Source organism: Ambystoma mexicanum, chromosome 5p, assembly GCF_040938575.1.
Source record: "Ambystoma mexicanum isolate Mex_15411 chromosome 5p, UKY_AmexF1_1, whole genome shotgun sequence".
Lineage (NCBI taxonomy): Eukaryota > Metazoa > Chordata > Amphibia > Caudata > Ambystomatidae > Ambystoma > Ambystoma mexicanum.
Genome location: NC_090930.1, coordinates 440,622,444 through 440,641,479, shown reverse-complemented (window position 1 = coordinate 440,641,479; position 19,036 = coordinate 440,622,444). Strand labels below are relative to the sequence as shown.

General features: G+C 42.5%; 1 protein-coding gene across 1 annotated transcript in view; it reads right to left on the bottom strand.

Annotated features, from left to right (window-relative positions):
* Positions 1-322: 322 nt before the first annotated feature.
* RAP2C (RAP2C, member of RAS oncogene family) overlaps positions 323-19,036 on the bottom strand; it is a 58,927-nt gene continuing 40,213 nt past the window's right edge. The window contains exons 2-3 of the mRNA XM_069612840.1: positions 10,771-11,090; positions 323-2,676 (exon numbers count right to left, since the gene is read on the bottom strand). Coding sequence (XP_069468941.1) covers positions 10,812-11,090 — 279 coding nt within the window. The 3' untranslated portion in view covers positions 323-2,676; positions 10,771-10,811. The remainder of the gene's footprint in view (positions 2,677-10,770; positions 11,091-19,036) is intronic.

Below are 19,036 nucleotides of genomic sequence, written 5' to 3'. Positions count from 1 at the left end.
CCCCCTCAATACAGATTGTGTCTTAAGGCATCAGCCCCAGACCACTGGCGCTAGCGAGAGTAGCACAGATGGCCTCAACCCATGTCAATGTCCACTGTACGAATTTCCCTTTCACAGAGGTCACTGCCACTTGCTGCATTCTTCCTGAAAAAGAGGATTGCAGTCAGGTAACGCATGCTGACTCGCCCAATACAGACATTTGTTGTGTCATGGTACAATTTAACACCTTCTTACTAGGTGACCATGCCTTTTCCAATTCTAGATATGTGGTCTAATGCTTTGTTGTTCAAGGACAGAACCGGCACAAAGTCAGAGGCAGCACTTCAATAATACAGATGTTTATTTTATTAAAAAAGTTACAAACGAGTGGGCTGTAGGGTTGTCTTACAAAATGGAAATAATGAAATCATTTACAAAGTGTTATAGGTAATTTCAGTTTTTGCACTGGTATTCCAGATTCCAACGAGCACTGATATGGATTACAGTACATTATAAAGACATTAGAATATCTTTCTCAGAGCCCGGACCCCAATTTGATTTCCTAACACAACCAATACATACAACTGCCTTTTATATTCACTCCTGATTCTAAATATGCAACATCACATGCAATCTAATATGAGGAAGACTTGGCCTAAAACATTTGGTCCCTTGTGTTTTCAAAATGTGCTGAAGAAACCATCCATCAGCTCATGTACAAAACGTGTGTTACACTGAGCCTGTTCTCAAGTCAAATACTCCGAAGTCAATTTCACTTAATACTATTCTTAAAAACCATCCCTTAGGGGACACTTTTATAAAATAACTCACCAACTATGCAAAATAATTTGCATAATCTATCACTCCTAGTTAAGATGTGGCATATCTCCTAAAAGATCTTTCACCACATACTGAAACTCAATGTTTGGTTTGTCTGATATTAAAGTGCAACCCTTGATGTTAACCCCGGCCTGTTTGTAATTATCAAGTGGCAGAAAATACATTTCAGTCAATTAACCATATCCCAAAATAAAATATTTTGATAGAATGACCTGAACAAAGTAAATGAAAGATGGGGCATTACAAGGTGTTGAGTGAAAAGACTCTGAAGAGTGACAGCCAACATGATCACATTCTACCCTGTTTGAAGTATATGCTACAGCCGACAATAGTTTTGCAGATACAAATAGCATACAGTATGGACTGTTTCGATGGGTTCGGGGGTCAGTTTTTTTCTGTTAAAGAAACGGCTGATACTCATTTAATGCCTTAGTATGAAGTCACAATGCATGGGCTGTGGCTTGCCATTAAAGATCAGTTTTTGCGTGTTTCCATTTACGGGAAGCATGTCGGAATGACTAAAGCTGGGCTCCTACGTTCTAGAACTTTGGTGCATTGGATGGGTGAGCTTTCTAGGTTCTGCTTAAACATGAAAGGGAAAAAACACTCTTCTGGTATGTTTTCATAAATGCTGCAATTCTGTGCAATCAACTGAACAATTTTTAATATCTGGTCTTTATATTTTTCCTCAGTTTTAATACCTGTGTTAGTAAAATGTTTCAAGTATTCAGACAATAGACTGATCAGGTAAACCTGAAAACCACACCTGCAGTTAAGGTCACTGAAGCCTAGTGTTGGTCGTCGACTCCATCCCACCCACCCGTTACATTGGGTTTGCCTCTATCCGTTCACTGAGAAATAACTAAAACAATTAAATCTGTGACAGCTAAAAGACCACGTTAAATTTTAAAAAAAAAAAAGAAAATCAAACTATAATATGTTATACTTTTTGATCTCAATGTGCAGAGGTCAGCCATGTCACTGACCTCACGAGGCAAAGCTTAACAGCATTTTGTTTTCATGACAACAAAAAATAAATGGAAAAAAGACTGGAGAGTCAGCATCCCTATTCAAATTATTAACCATTTCGAAAGTAAGAGACATGGAAGAGAGATTCCTGGGCATGGACAGAGCTACCAGGAAAATGATGGAAATAAATTATGTTCATGCAACTTCAATAATTCAGCATATTAACTGTTTAAAACAAAAGCACATCTGCTATGCACTCGTAAAACCTCTGAAATAGCTGCTTTTTCGGTCCACTTCAATGAAGTATCTTCTTGTCGGATCCGATCCGTGGCAACAGCATCAGAAAGATTGCAAGGCAATGAAAAAACATTGATACTGCATTCACACGGGGTGACTTGTTTAGGGGGCTTTAACAAATCATGCCACAAAGGCAATGCATTCATCAATTTGAATAAAGGGAATTTGTTTACATAATTATGGAGTGTTGTGAGGTAATATACAGAAATAACGTGTTTAAGGCTAAATGTCTCTCCAATTTTTTTTTTTTTAAAAAGGCATTGAGTAGGTAATACTGAGTTAAGTATTTAATAAATACAAGTTCAAACATTGATTAAGGAAATCAATTAAAACATTAAAAAGGAACCCTTGCATATTAGCCATAATGAACATAGAATGCTAGAAAAGGCTCGAACAGATTTTGTAATTTATGGTAAACGTGCAAAGCATTCCCACACAGGTCTGTGAATCTTAAAGCAAACAACTTCCGCACTTTAATCAGATGTATGGCAAATGTGCTGTAGTAGACAGGTTCACCAAGGCTCAGCTCTGCTACCTGGGGCTGTAGAGATCTACAAAGCAGCATCTGTGCAAATTTCCTCTGAGTTTTATCTGCGGGAAAATAAATTTTAAAAATTGTTAAAGGAAAGCAAATAAACAACCCCAAAATAATGCGACCACGTTTACAAACAATGACACTTTTCAGAAATGTCAGAACGTCTCGAGGGTCAATAAGAAAGTCAAGCAATGCATTACAAGCTCCACAGTAGAAATCCAAATACTTGGTAAAATCATTAGTATTCTCTGCATGTAAAGTATCATGAGTTCATGCCATTTAGTGAAATGAAATGCTGAGAAAACTATTGCAATTTCTTTTCAGATTAATACAATACAAAGTATTTTTGTATTTGGGTTTATATAGCTTAAACGTAGCTGGGAAGCTATGGAGCGAATTAGGGTTAGCAGAGTATCAAGAAAGATTCCTCTTTACTGCACCTTTCCTTCCATTTCTATGGACCCCAAAACGTTTTGCTTTTATTTTTGAATGTGTTCTTTTTACAGTGCAGTGAAGTCTTAAGCTTCACTAAATTGACTTTCTCATCTGTTATGGGGAACTTACATGTCCTTCAGGCTGTCGGTACTGGGAAACAGTATTACTTTGTTACTACTTTTAGTAACTGGTTATCACTCGTGGTAACCTTTTATTTGTACAATGCATTACAATGGGGTACACTTTTGTTTTACCCCAGATTTATACCAAGACGATTTTTTGGTTACTCTGGGTGTAACCAATGGACAAGCTGGAGGCAGAAGTTTCTTTTTGGTACTTGTTTTAGCCTTAAGGCGTTTGGCTACACTGTGGTGTTACTGGTCAAACATGCACAGTTAAATCTGGACAAAGAAAGTCGAGAACCTTACCTACACACTCACACCTGGTGTGGCACACTGGTTCTACTTAGGGGCTTGACAAATATCACATAATCGTATAAAAACAGTCAGAAATATTTTAATCAAAACAAACCCTTTTGATTAAAATAATGTTGGCTTATATTTATACAATTGTTGTGTCACATTGGTCAATCCCAAGTAGGACCAGTGTGCCACACCAGGTGTGTGCGCGCGCAGGTAGGTTCTGGACGGTCTTTGTCGAGACTTATTTAGTGTGATAATTACTTCAGGGACTTGGGAGTCAGTCATATGTGAAGCACTCTACCTAAGCACTTTTATAAATAATGACTTCTAATACCAGAACCTCCTTGATATAATTAAAATAACTTGAAAAGTACCTGGTTTTGAACCATTAAAATTGAGTGCAGTCCCCTTACTTCAATACTGGTCAAACAAAGCCATACCACGAGATTTTTCGCGTGTCCTTTGGCGATCTTGTCTTTTAGCCTTCTTCCTGACCTGTGAGACCAGGGAAATCTTTATATGGACTTCCAGTGCCCGTGAAAGCAGAGGCTTTTGGCGGGCTATATGTGTTTGCTGCCAGGAAGTGGGCTGGCACCTTCAGGTCCCAATCCACATACTGGTGCCAGTGTGTCTAGGTGGAGTGAATACGTTTTGCCGCCAGGGTCCTTACTGGATCACTGCTGTTGGGGGAGGGGGAGAGGGGTGTGAGAGACACAGATCGGTCATTGACTAGTGGGGGCTGCTGAGAGTTCTTGGAAGAAACTGAAAGAGCAAAGACCGGCAGCAAGTCCCGCAAGGAAACCTAAGACCCGTCGGAAGGAGGACTGGCGACCAACTTGTGCTGTTGTCCTGGGAGAGCCCTTTCTTGAAGGTGATCTCCAGCAGTCCTGTGAAGGAGCTGTGACCCTTGGAGTGGAGGGAACAAGTTGGCAACACGTTTATTAGTTAGATTAACTAATGTCCCCCGACAATTGGAAAGGTTCAGCTTCAAAGAACTGTATGAAAGTTTGTTGGGGTTTATGCATTTTGCCCTACACCAACAATTGTATATATGCATCTACTTTTAGTGCTGTGTGATAATATTACCTGTTAGAAGTCATTTTTCACTGTGTGTTTTGGCTATAAGTAAAGAATAATTTTTATACTGATTGTCCAAGTGTAATCTTTGACTGGTGCACTATATGTACTCCTTGTGGACCCCTTAAAAGCTCACCACCTCTTGAGACTCAGCCTAAATCACTCGCCTAGCTACCTTGAACTGGTTTGGCTACTGCTCCCCAGAGTTGTCCCTGTCACAATATAGGATGTCATTCTATACATTTGTCCACCAGGCCAGAGTATAGAAAATCAGTCCTAACCCAGAGGTTGACTAAAGGAGAGGTTATAGTAGCTTAGATGTCCCATGTTACAAGGGTTGCATATAGCTAGGAGTAGCAGGCCCTATGTGACTAACAGGAATTCCCCATAAAATCAGTACCTTTAGTTCCTTCCACAACTGCAGAACCATTCCAGATTGTGACAAGGATGGTGTTCAGTTGTTTGGGGCATACAAGTGAAATCCATTTCTTGGGATTCTCTTTACAAGCCAGTTTAGACCAGAACCTCAGAATGGTCTGGCTTCTAGAGGAGCACATTCCGCGTGAGCCAGAGTTGTGTGGCTATGTATGCAATGCAGTGTTTGGGAAGTAGTTGCCTTAGATTTGATGTGGGCAGTTTTGAAAAGTATCCTGGCTGAGACAGGAGGTCTGTGTCATTCTTTTAGGATGGGAAAACGTCACATTTCTTACACTTATGAGGCGTGCAGCTGTGGATGGCCATTGCCTAAAGGGTGCGGAGTGGTGGCCGTGAGGCGTGTGAGGAGGGTACTCCCTCCAAGGTGTGAAATTAAGTGTTTGCGAGATCCAAATATCCTTGGACAAACTGATCACCCAGGAAGTCTCAAAGAACCCCAACGGAACTCCCAAGGATCTGCAGGCCACTCACACCTTGACAGATTGATTGTTCAAGAAACAACTATAATACAAAAAAACAGAAGAATGATGTACACAGAAGGACAAGCAGGAGAAGGCACTGCTGTTAATAAAATTAAAAAATGCATCCGTACCATTGCTGGCAGCACATTTTTACACAAAAGGACATGTGGAAAAACGCCTCCCTGGAAAAAAAAATTAAATTTAGACCTTTGTGGTCTCAAAGTGAAAAGTTCAAATAGAAGAACTTCATCCCAACGGTCAAGAATGGCAGATGGTTTGGGCTGCATCAGGATTTGGACAACATGCAATCAAAACTATGAATTCTGAATTCTATTATAACATCAGATGAGCGTGTCAAGCCATCTGTCTGCAAACTGAAGTAGTCCAAGACAATGATTATAACAAACAAACACATTTTCAAAAACGGTGCAGAAATTGTTCCGCTTGTTTTTAGAAAGGCTTAGTCTGCAACCTTCAGCACTCCACATGCTATGAACTACTACTCCCATCAGCCATGGTTAAATAATCAATGGTTATGGGCCAGCCATGGCAGTCTTAGTAAAAAAGATAGGAGAGCCACAGGTTGCAACTTCTGGCTAGTCAAGGTACCGACCTTAACAGCAGGGTTGAAAATTGAGGGGCGCTGGGAGCCATGCATCTCCTGCTTGGAGCCTAGAAGTACCTAGTTAGCAACACCAACAACTACCATGAGCTACTTTTCGCTCCCCAGGCCCATCTGATGCCGAACATACATACCTATGTGACATTAACTCTATCCTTTTGGGACGATCTATAAATGAGCATGAGGACCCATTTACACAGTTTAAGCATAAGGGCCATGAATAATGGACAAATTGTGTGCATCTCGTGGTGAAGTTAGATTTGTGGAACGCTATGTATTTGCTTCTCGTTATGCATTGGTAGCTCCTGGGTCACGTGGGTGCAACAAAACCTAAATTGCTTGGAGGATGGGGGGTGGCGGGGGGGGGGGGGTAAATGGTGATGGGTGGCGCCACTTAAAAAACTGAGCAGGGCCAACTTTGAGGCTCCACCCACTCTGGTCTATCCCCAAGGGTCGTCTGGATTAGGGACCAAGTATCAAAAGGTACATTTTACGGCACAAGTGTTTTGCCACGCCTTAAACACCGGTGTATAGGCACATTATAAATGCCATATCATATGAGCGGAATGCAGGAGGACATTGTCCCCAGTAATTTCATGCATTGCCTTAGTGAATTAAACCCCTGGTTTGAATTGAGGAACCAATGACTGGAGAGTGTGCAGTCTGTCCTGAGAGGGACGCACTAGAGCCGCGGGTGTTGCAAATTGGGCTCCTAGAAAAAAAAAACACACTGGTTTTTGGATGGGTGCAGCAAGGATTTCTCAAAGTGCATCTCAAACCCTAGACGCAAAGCAAGTCTAAAACTGACGTGCGTGCCTTTGCGATGTTTGGTGTTCGCACTAACCAGTCCTGGCGATATGGGTATGTGTGCTGTTCTCCTCTTCGGAGGGCTGCTGCGACTGGCGCGAGGCATTTGGTGAATGTTTGTGGGGCGGACCTCAACTGATCATGCCGCTTGCCTATTGCGAATCGCAAGTACTTTTGATGTTTTGGATGAATTGGTAAGTGGAAGTACACGTCTTTGAGAACTAATGAAGATAGGAAGTCGTTTGGTTGTACTGATCTTAGGATTTGTTGAAGACTCGCCATTTTGAACTGCTTTTTTTGATAAATGTGTTTAGATTTCGCAGATCTAGTATCATGCGCCAGCTTCGGTCAGGTTTTTTCACTACAAAGTACCGGGAGTAAACCCACTTCCCCCCGTTAGTGTTTGCCACTTTTCGAATGCCGTTTTTTGAAGTGTGGACAACACTTGCAATGGCAGCAGAGTTTGCGGATTTAATAGCAGTTCTGGGGGCTGCGCTTGAAGAATCGGCCCAAGCATATCTTTAGGATCCTGCGGAAAACGTAGAGACCTGAGGGGACTAACTTGGGGTCATGAACCCCAGTGTGAAAAAACTGCAGACTCTTTATGGAGTGCTTTGAATTCGGAGTCCATGCCATACTGTAGAATCTCTTGAGGCATGATCTAGGAGTATGTTATAGGGGAGAGTGGAGATGTGATTGGCTGAGACTGCGTCCCGCCCTGCGTGAGGATGCAGTGTTCGGGGCATCTGTGCAGTGTCCTGGACCTGCATGGCCTTATCCATCTGTTTTGGTAGAGTTTTGCCATGTTGTATCACTTTGCATGTTGCTAGGTGTCATAATTGCTAGAATTGGTTGTCTTTCGGTGAACATTTTTCTCCCGTCGTCGACTAGCTTTGCCCGGGTGTTTCTTTGTCCCCTTTCCTAGAGCTTTTGCTGGTTGACAAATTGTTTCCCGTCTGATTGTTTTCTCGTCGACGACCCAGTCAACAAGTGCTTTCTAATCGGCGAATGCCTATACGGCGACTCGCCAACGAGGGCTTTTCTGCGTCTCAAAGCTTTTTCTGTAGGCTAGCGTGGCTTGTCCGTCGGTGGGCTCTTGCTTGCCGACTAGCACCGCTTGTCTGTCATCAGGATATTGCCTGCAGACTAGTGATGTTTTTCCACCAACAGTTTTTCTCCCCTGGCGGGTGTAGGCCCTTCACCTGGCTATCCCTTGTGGCCATCAACCTACCGTCAGTCTGTGGTTTGACTTTAGGAGACTAATTCTCTGCTGCCGATGAGTGTCATTGATGAGAGTCCATGATTAGCTGATGACTGCACCTGAGCAGTTAAAAGCGCTAATAAGAGCTCCTTTATCGAGGACAGCAACTCCTGTGGTTTGTTGCCCATTCTCATTATCAGTTATGGTGCCCCAGGTGGTATTTCCTCTCATCTAGCCCTTTTTGTGGTAGGCTCTCTTTTCTCAGCACCTATGGCCCGTCAGGCTTCTAGAAGATTCTGCTTTTGAAGGGGGTTGGTGACCTTTAATTAGCCAACAGACCAGTTGTATGTGCCAGTCTGAGTGGTTTTGTGCTAAACACCTTGCAAGTTTTACAATCCTCAGAGTGATGGATGTGTAAGCAGTAAATGCATTCAGTATGCTTACCCCCCCTCAAATATTTTTTAAGCCACAGGTGGCACAGGGTTTAAATAAAGATTTTTCCCTCCATTCTTTGTCACACGTTACCCTCACTTATCTGTAGACAGGTGGAATAAAGGTTGTGGAGGTATCTTCCAAACAGTCGAAGTTGAAGTTGTGGAGATTTTCATGGAGAACCAACACGAGGACTCCTTCCAGCAGGACATCTGGTTAGAATCTGAAGGTAGGCTGCAGGGGAGGAGCTATGCACTCAAATGTCCCATTGATGGAGGCCAAAAGCACCCAAAAAGGAGGGAGATGGAGGACTATTTTTTCTTGAATTACTAAATCTAAAAGTTAACCAAGGATTCCTAACTTGACGACTGGGAATGTTCACAGCATGTGAATCTATGAAAGATAGAATGCTGGCAAATGGTCTACAATAGAACATACAGTAATGTAACATTTGGGCCATTTTGTTAAGTGCTGTCACAACTCAAATGACAAATGGTGTACTTCTAAACAAGAGCAAACAACCCTAGACTGAACTCCATGGAGGGAGAAATAAATAAGCAATGTTTTCGATGGTTTGCTTACAGGCCATATCGCCTATATCTGTTAAAAGAAGGCAACACGTTCACTTTTAAAAGTTTCTCGCCCCTGGCCAATCGGTCATCTAGAATTAAGCATACAAGTGGCTCCCACTGTTTTCTGCAGCTAATCATCTATGATGATCACCAATGTCCTACCTTAAATGAGACTTTCCCTCCCTGCACTCTAAAAGCCTTCCCCAAATATTGTTGGACAGGTACAATTTTCAATTCCAACTCCAATCCTAGAAAATATAGGCAAAGATCATGGATTGTTGTGGTGGTGAAAATTTGGGGAAATTTCGCCCACTGGTGGCCTTTGCTGAATAACAGGAGCAGGCTGATGTGGTGAATGGACACGAAAACTGCCCTCTCCTAAAAGAACCAAGTATACAATGATCAATAACGAAACATGAAGTGACACCCAATAACCAAACTCTCCTTTATTTATCAAGCAGCAACAAAGCAATGAGGTGCGTAAGTGCACTGTACAAAAGTGACAAGATACAAAATTCACAAGTTATGAAGTACAGTACAATGTAAGCAAAACCATATAGACCCCGCCCAACTAAAATAAAAAAATAACCAGCACAGAACAAAACACCTGTAATCGCACAAAAAAAGTACTGCAACTTTAAAATACCTTATCCCAAACTCACATCTTCAAATATTCTGTCGTATGCAAGGAGGGAGCATTCCCGCAATAGGCTGCTCTTTATCGAGAAGCTCTTTGGAATGGAGAAGCTGCAAAACCTAGGAAAGACAGGATTTTCCACCTCTGAGCCTCTGGTCCCACTTGAAACTACCAACTTAAAGGGCAAGTAGCCAGGGGTATGAACACGAACAGGCTTCTGCACCAAAATGACAGCTTCATGCATTATCTGGACTACTTCAAGTGAAGTGGAACTAGGGAACCACACATGCATTACAAGCTATAAGTAACTTCCACAAATTCATATGCACCAGTTCCTTTCTGAAAGCTCCCCTACAAGAACCTCTCGGTGAAAACAGAACATGTGCCACTACTAGTATCCTTCTGAACGAAGTGGTGTTTCTCAGGTTAATTTGGCATCAGAGAACCTTTATTAGTAAAATGGGCGGTTACTTACTCTTGACAATTATTCAGAGAGAAAGGTAGCACTGGTTAGCTTGAAGATAACAAAAACACAAGTCTAGAATCCAGCTAAAATTGCTTTTTCATGAGAAATGTTCAGCACTAGAACACGCACAACTACGATCCGATAAATTATGGAGCAGCAACAGAACCAAGCAGTAGTGATTGAATTTAAAAATAAACTTCATCAAAGCTGCAATGATACTAAAGCTTCAACAGGAATAAAATGGCAAAACAAAGAACACCTTGGATCCAAATGTATAAACTAAAGATTAAAACACACTGATGAGCGCATTACCAGAACTTACAAATACGTACTGGGATCAACCAAATGGAAAAGAAAGGACACGTTTTATAGAATATTACAACATTAAATGGAACATGCATGTCATGCAAGTTTGAAAACTTTTGCATTTCCTGTTCTATACCAAAGGACATGTAAGGTAAAATGATGAAGAACGATTAGGTCTGCCCAACGATGGGAGTTATATTGATGCAGGGTACACCTGCTAACATGATCCAACGCTGAAAAATTGTACTGCAAACCGATAATTAAAAGCTTCACCGACCTGCTCTGTATGGCCATGATTGAGGTACGTCTTGAATCTTCTCACTGAATGATGCAAGTTGTACAACACTGATCTTGTTTTTCAGGCAGGGAGGCATAGTTCATTTGCCTTACTATTTCAGCAAAAAGTTCATCCACCATAGTTTTACTCTTGGCTGAGGTTTCAATGAACGGACAACCCCATTCCTGGGCCAGAGATCGACCTTCGGCAGCTAAAACCTCACGTTCAGATTCAAGATCCACTTTATTCCCAACTAGGATTAGAGGAACTCTTTCATATCGCTTCACTCTGACAATCTGATCTCTCATTGGCTTGATGTCCTGGTAAAGTAAAACAAATAGTTATGTACAGCTAAGCAAACTTGGTTTTCCAAAAGCAACTTAATGTGTCGGGGAGAAGGAAATTCAAAATAGAGAATATTTCCATGTAAAGCAAGAAAAGATCTTGAATAAACACATTAACAAATCTATATGGAAATTAAGAATTACAAAACAGTCAGCATATACAGAGAATTTAACTATACATGATGCACCACGTTAGGACAGTGATAAAGAAGGCAGGCCTACAGAAAACATCCCAGGACAGTGGGGCTAAGAATAATGTGCTCAGATGGGTGATCCATCCATAGTGACAAACCTAAACCAGCATATTAATTTATTTACAGTAGTGTCGCCCTGATATGGGTACACTGTTTCGATACATCTCTCCTTACGGGAAAGATATACCACTTTAAAAGATGCAAGTGTTGGGAAAGATTTCTCTTTACTGCACCTTTCCGTCCATTTTAATGGACCCCCAAATTTAGCTTTTATTTTTTATCCGGACCTGTACTTTGTACAACGCAGTGAAGCCTTAGGCTTCACACTGTATTTAGCTCATCTGTTATGGGGAACCGGACATGTCCTTTAGGCTTCCACTACTGGGGAACACGGTTTCCCTTAACTAGTTAATAAAAGTAGCAGCAAAGTAACAAGACTATCACTTGCAGTAACGTTTTTGTACAACGCATCTTACAACCAAACATGGCCATGCCACAAGGTTTTTCGCTTGTCCTTTGGCAATCTCGTCTTTTAGCCTTCTTCCTGGCTATGTGCGTTGGCTGGCAGGATGCAGACTGGGACTATCTGGTCCCGATCCACAAACTGGTTTCAGGGTGTCTGAGTGTTATGCATGAGTGTTCCCACCAGTGATCCTGATCGAACCACTGCTGGGGGGTGTGTGGGGCTAGTTCTGCCATTGGCTAGTGGGAGCTTCTGCTCTTACCTGGCTTTTGGGATAAGAAGAGGACCCCTGCACCCACTCTTGCGAGATCCTGGAGAAACCTGAAAGAGATAATCCTGTCCTGCTGCGAGACCCGTGAGGAGACCGGAGACCCGTCTGAAAGAGGCCTGGCAACCAAACTTCTGCTGCTGTCCTGAACAGCCCTATCTTGCTGTCGACTTCAGCAGTCCTGCGAGGGAGCTGCGACCCATGGAGTGGAGGGAACATCCTTTGCCGAAGTCTGCTCGGTACCCTGCGAAGAAGAGCCTTCGGATGTGCCCCATTAGTTAGCAACACCGGAATCTTTCACTGGACCCCAGAAACCCTACCTTCATATTTTCCATCATTACAAACTGTCAGAACTTTTCCTGAACATTTGGGCATAAGGCCGAAGAGGGAAGGCCTTTTGAAGCTAGGGTCAATTCTCTGTGGACCTGTAGTGCACTAATCTATTATACTTTCCTTTACAGGGGTTTAATCTGTATTATGCACTACTCTAGTAACTGTATAGATGTTTATTAGTATTGTGTGATACTTCTACCTGTTAGTCATTTTTCATAGTGTTGCGGGCCCATAAATAACTGCATTTTTATACATACTGTCTAAATGTAATGTGTCACTCCCATTGTGTGTACTCATCGTGGACCCTTTACAAGCTCACCACCTCTTGAGACTTAGCCTACATGTCTCATCACTGCTACCTTGAACTGGTTTGGCTACAGCTCCCAGAGTTGTCCCCGTCACAACATAGGTTGGCCTTCTACACATCTGCCGCCCCCTCACCCCCAGGCCACAATATAGAAAAATCAGTCTTAACAGCAAGTTCCCCGGACATCCTACAATGTTAGGGTTCCACCCATTTACGTTCTCAGTGGTCATGAGGCCTCCCAGGGTGCTTTGTGCCAAGGGAGGGATTGCGTACAATCACCACCTGAGAAGAGGCGGGCCATAAACAGTAGCATATGGCTTTGCAGAGGACTAGCATGCGGAATAGAGACTGGTAAAAGAATACATTCCTTACTCACTACAGTATCATTCCAGGTTACATGTGATTTGGTTAACAAGCAGCAGACAGGGAGGAGAGCGTTTTCCGGCCATCTTTGAAAAATGTTTGTCACCTTAGCCAGTTACCAATTAACATACATATCTAAACGCAATCAAACTGGATTACAGGGCACATGATCTTTGAATTAACATCCTTGCTGGTCCACAACAGGGAACAATATTAACCACCAATTTGGTCAGCTCTGCAGTTTTGGAAGGAGCCTAAAGATTGCTAGCTAAGGCCATAAACGTTTTGGTAATAACTTGGGAGAAAAAAAAAAGAAAAAACTTGACTAGTTTCAAATATAATTGCCCTCCGTACCCTTTTTAGTTTGTGTAATGTTTGACGCAGTTGAAAAGGTATAACTACCCAGACATCATGCATAGGGACAATACAAGCAGCCAGCCCTACAGATAAGGGGAGTAACAGCCACTTTTACTCCTTACCTACAAATTGGCAAATACTCCCAAAAAATACAAATAGGGAGTAGTAATACTTCCAACAGAAAATAGGAAAAAAGACATACAATATTGTACCCCTGCTTTCACTCTCACAGCTTCACGCATATTTTTGGACCAGTAGTACCACAGGAAGAAACTACTATTTTAACTGCTTGATTGGAAGAAGTAAACGTCCAGGTGCAAAGAAATAAATATTACAAACAAAAACATTTCCGGTTTTCAGTTAAGATTTTTGGCTCGCTTATAAAATACTCTCATCGGTTATTGGATGTATATTTTTACTCACAAACAAGTCATTTTACTCAAAAAAATAACAAGTAAAATACTCCACTTCCAAATCCCATCTGGAGCACTGCAAGCAGCTGACGTTATTAAGTCATCCTTTCCGATAAAGCCTTTCTCGTAACCAGGGAACTGGGGATCAAACCAGCTCAAAAACAGGTTACAAAAGGCACATCTTTCCAGTTCAGGAAACGAGGCTCAAGGGAAGAGACAAAAGTAAATTTAACACCTCACAAGTGATGTCCAAACAACCTCCACAACAGCTACAAACTATAAGAATGTGATTCTGCTACTCTTCAATGACTTATCTATGTGATTACTGCACCGAGCTGAAAATGCTTTTTCCAACCCCCTTTTCACAGCATATATATGCGAGGGGCGATCCCCCCCCCCTCCCTATCCCCACCCCAAGTGGTCCATACCCATATACCCTGAAGCTCTGCTTTTCGACTGCTCAGCATGCATCCTAACTGTTTGAACACCACCCCATCCGTGCCCCCTTGTGACTGTCTTTTTTTAATACGATCCCTCCCTAGTCTGTATTCTCGGCCAGTGCAGTAACCTCGGCGCAGTAATGGTATGATCCTTTCACCAACTCGTCTTCTAGAAATGGAATTGCAAGCAGCATAATCCAAGAATTCCTCCTTACATTTTAACAAATTCTGACCAATGGTTGCTGGACAATGTAGAATATAACTAGCATTACAAAAGTGATAACTCCCAATGCATCACTCTGGTATTCTAATGGTTCATAATTTGGGACAAACCCGGTATATGGATAGACTCCCACCGTATTCATTTTAAGGGAAAAGTCTGGTGGAAGGGGGGGGGGGTTCCCATTAATACTAGTGTAAACCTTCGAATGAGGTACTGCTGTCCTCGATGAAAAATCCTTGCATGCACTTGAGCTTAAGGCAAACATATTTGCCACTACATACTTTATTGCAGTTGAATTTTTCACATTAAAAAGCTGGAAAGTAGCTGGAATAAAAAAACGTTTTCTAATCGCATATTGATGCAGTGTAAAATTCTGATGAACCTACAAAAAACCTCCAAATGAAAAAAAAGATAGGGCAGAGAGCAGTTCAGTGCACTTACCAACAAGCACATGGGGGAAGATTCCTTACCCCAATTAGATGAAACACGTAACAAGGTCTCGTGGTGGTGTGAAAAAGGGAATGATATTTCAAGGGGCATGTGCCAAGGAAACCGGGATGGACACGAACATTGAAGTAAATGAATTGACAGCACTATGAGACGCTAGCTCGATCAAGATCAAGTACGTATCAGCAACCAATGTTATGCAAATAGAAACAATACAGAGGGTACTGCTATGGATTAGACTAAAGCCGGCAAGGGACTTTTAGGAAATAGTTTGGATGAAAGGAATGTAATGTATGACAAATATGGGCGCCAGATTGAAAGGGAGCATGCTTAATACAATTGGATGAGAAGGTTACGACAATGTAGAGGAAGGGCCTATAATTACTGTGATGTATCATATTGCAGTACGAGAATGCAAGTGTTTTACACTATGCAAACATATCCATTCACAATCTAATGTTGCTAGGAAGCAATTGTTAAGTATTTTGCATAGCGTCAACATAATTCGCATAAAACAGTCAAGGATTAGATTGGATCCATTTAACTTGACTAAAATCTTCTGGGACAAATGATCTTACATGATGGAGATAAGAAGGTTAAGGATACTTGTGACAGGGTGCAAAATTTGCATTCCCACTAGCCATTGGCTAGTGTTAATGAACTCTTCGGAGGGTAATAATTGGTGTGCTGTCTGTATACGCGTACAGAATGGAGGTGGCGAGTAACTCAGCTGGCTAGTAGCTTGCTGCTTGAAATTTACACCCTGCTTGCAAAATAGATTATTCTTTAAAAGGTGCATCTCTTCACATGGAAGAGGCCTTAAACATTTGCAAACCATTAGCCAAAAACCTATTCTTATTTGCAGATTAACTGTTAATCTCCAGTCTCGTATATTGGCGACCTTTAGAATACTGCTCTGTTCAGGCATGTAGTATAAGAGTCAACATTACTACTCCTAGAACAGCGCATAGTCTGGTCATCTGAATGTAACGTGGTCCATAGAGTCCAATTTACATCCTCTATTGCATTTCCTAATGCCATGAGGATTGACTCGTGCTACCAACACATTTTTCCTAATGAAACTACTATGTTTTATCATGCCTTTTCTGATATTGCGCATAATCATAGCAGTATATTTTTTTTTAACTGGGACACGGATCATACAAATAACTTTATTTGTGCAACCCACTCGTACAATGGCCAACAGATTTTAGGCATTTGTTCCACTCTAGCCATATTGGAAAAAAAGATCTACGAAAATACTGTGAAGACAGCCTATCGGATGTCATTATTTCAGAATATGACCACCAAAATGTACTATCATTCTGGTCGCTGGTGGGGAGGAGTGTACATGTTTTTATCCTTTCCTGGAGAGAGAACTGCTTCAGGTAGTTTATGTCCAGTTTTGGACCCCACAAACATCATTCATCACTTTATTATCAGTCAGATGTAGTCAATCAAATCAATTGAAACTGAACACAACCTGGCACCTGGCCGAATATATCGTCCCTGCATTTTTCCAAATACCAATCAGTCCTCCTGAACAAAAATAGTCAAATGTGATGCTTCAAATTCAGGGTACTTCTCTTGAGACTATGAATGGATGCAGGTTTTTTTTTAATAAGTGCTGGTTGGAGTCTTGTACTCCAAGTGAGATCCAGGTGTGGTGGATGCTTTCAGGCGTGCGACACCTAACTCAATCACTGAAATCCTCCAATTGCAGAACGCTAGCTGCAATTTACCCGGCACTGCAGTATTTCAAATTACACTTGATGAATCCCTGATGTCCTAATGCAAATTATAAACACTATCGGGATGATACTGCAGTTCATGGCTGTGCTAACCAAGATCATTGTGAACTGGGCAGAATCCAGAGTACTCTTTAATAATTCTGGGGTAGAAGAAAATCATTGCAGACATTCAACCGGATTTTCCAGCCATGGCAGGAGTTTCCTTTTACAAAACAGTATTTTCCCAGATCAGTTGTGCCCAGGAACGATAAGTAGGTTTGCAGCCAACCTGGACTAGCAACTGACAAACTACATGTTTTAAACAGGAGTCAACATGTATAGGCAGTGGATGCAATTACCATTTCATCGATAATCGCACTTGTGTTCCGTCTATCTTTTTGAGAGTAGTACCAAAAATAAGGAGGGGAGGGGTCATCATATTGTACTATGAGATACAGTATTTGTGAAACCGCACACCACTGGGGAACATTATTCTTCTAAAACCCAACCAACCTCTTACAAGTATTTGACCAAAGGCTTCAAAGGGCTTCCCGGGGTCCCTTAAGGCACAACTAGCTGCCATTACATGGATAATGGGATGGTATTGACTTGACATAACCAACAAACGCCAACAGGTGGGGACTTTAATGGGTTAAGTAATGCACAGAGCAGAGTTAGAGGCCAGAGCAAAAGCAAAGACCTCAACATGAGGTCTGGACATTACCAGACTCAGTAAAGCACCACACCCCAGAAGAGTTTATTGCCATCAGTATACTGGCATGGTTTGCTAATTGTTTTTTATGTTGCAGCATGGTTGCAGTTTATCAACATAAAAATAAATGCAAAATAAACCCACCACACTACAAACCAAGATGCCCACCATGGTGAAGAGAGAAGGGAGCTACAAGTAATCCATTTTCCCTTTCCAAGGTAGCTATTTCTGAACCAAGAAGCGCTGGAGCAGTGTTCCAGGTGCTGGCGAGGGCCCAGGCAGCTTCGGGCAAGTGGGGCACAGGTTGGGGAGAATGTGGGTGGGGTGGGGATTGAGGCAAGAGGGCGTTGGATTACTGATCCGCTCTCCTTAATTAAAAATCGCATCCACCCTTTACACAGGGGGGCTCTCAATACCAGATTCAACAGGCGGTAAAAGCGTCGAGCTACCCGACTGGCGGAGCAGCCCCATGGCCTTAACTGAGAGTCCCACTGACAGCCCCCTCCGACCCTCCCCACCTACCATGGTGCTAATGGAACTCTTGCAGTGTTCTTCTAGCATGCAAACCCAATGAACTCTATCCTTCCCTGGGAGCTGTCCCGAATGCTAAAAGCAACTCCTAATTAACAGTTTGAACCCCTGAATTAAGTACCCAATAAGTATAGTGGAAAGTTTGATTTTTGGTGGCCATTACATCAGCAAGAGTGTTGGGTGTGCACTTCTGTTTATGTTTATCCAAAGGTGAGGTATTAGAACCTCTTCTCCACCAATGCCGCTCCCCCCCCTGCCTGCTAACGTCGTATCTCAACGTCACCTCCAACAAGAGATGGGGCTTCATGGTTACCTTTATCCATTACAACTTCTGCATTAGTAGGGTGGGGAAAATGCACTTGGAATGTACTGCTTCTTGGCATGTATAAGCACCTTACAAAAACACAAATAAAAATCCCTTTTCGTTTCCTATGGCTTATAAGGGCTCTGAACAGTCCATCCCTCCCCTTAGCAGATGATTAGGGAAACTATTTACTCACATAGTAGTGACAGCAGTAACTTCCTCCAGGCTCGCTCCATGAGAAAAGGAGAAGAGTGGCTTCTGTTAGGATAGATGGTCTTACCATTGGGGGACTGGGCATTCCCCCATCCCAAATAAAGGAGGGGTCCTGCAGATATTAAACAGATTGTGGGTGCCAAGTCCCCCCCACAAAGTAGAGCAGCCTGAAGGCTACCTCTGCAGTACCAGCATCTACTACAGTGCTGTCTTGGTGGAGCCCTACTCCACTTCCTGATGTCAAGAAGACCCCAGTCGGTGCTTCGACCCCTAAGCCAGCGGGAAAAACCAGTCTCAGCCCCAGCTCAAGGATCTGCACCTTGCGACGTGTCCCTGGACCAACTGGTGAACTGACCAGCTCTCTCCTTGGCTACCTTGCTGCAGCCATCGCCGTTATGGAGTACATCCTTTGAACTTGGGAGGATCTTCAGCTTACAGAACAAGACGTGTCCTACTATATTTTCTGCCTTCTTGCATGAACGGAGGCTGGACCTGCTCCTGTGATCGTCCTCTGAAGATCACCTGTCGCCCCCACGAATGAAGTCACCTTTCCAGTGCACAGACCGAAAGTAAATGCAATGCTGAAAGTGACCTCTGTACCCTCGACACCTGGGCACTCGACAG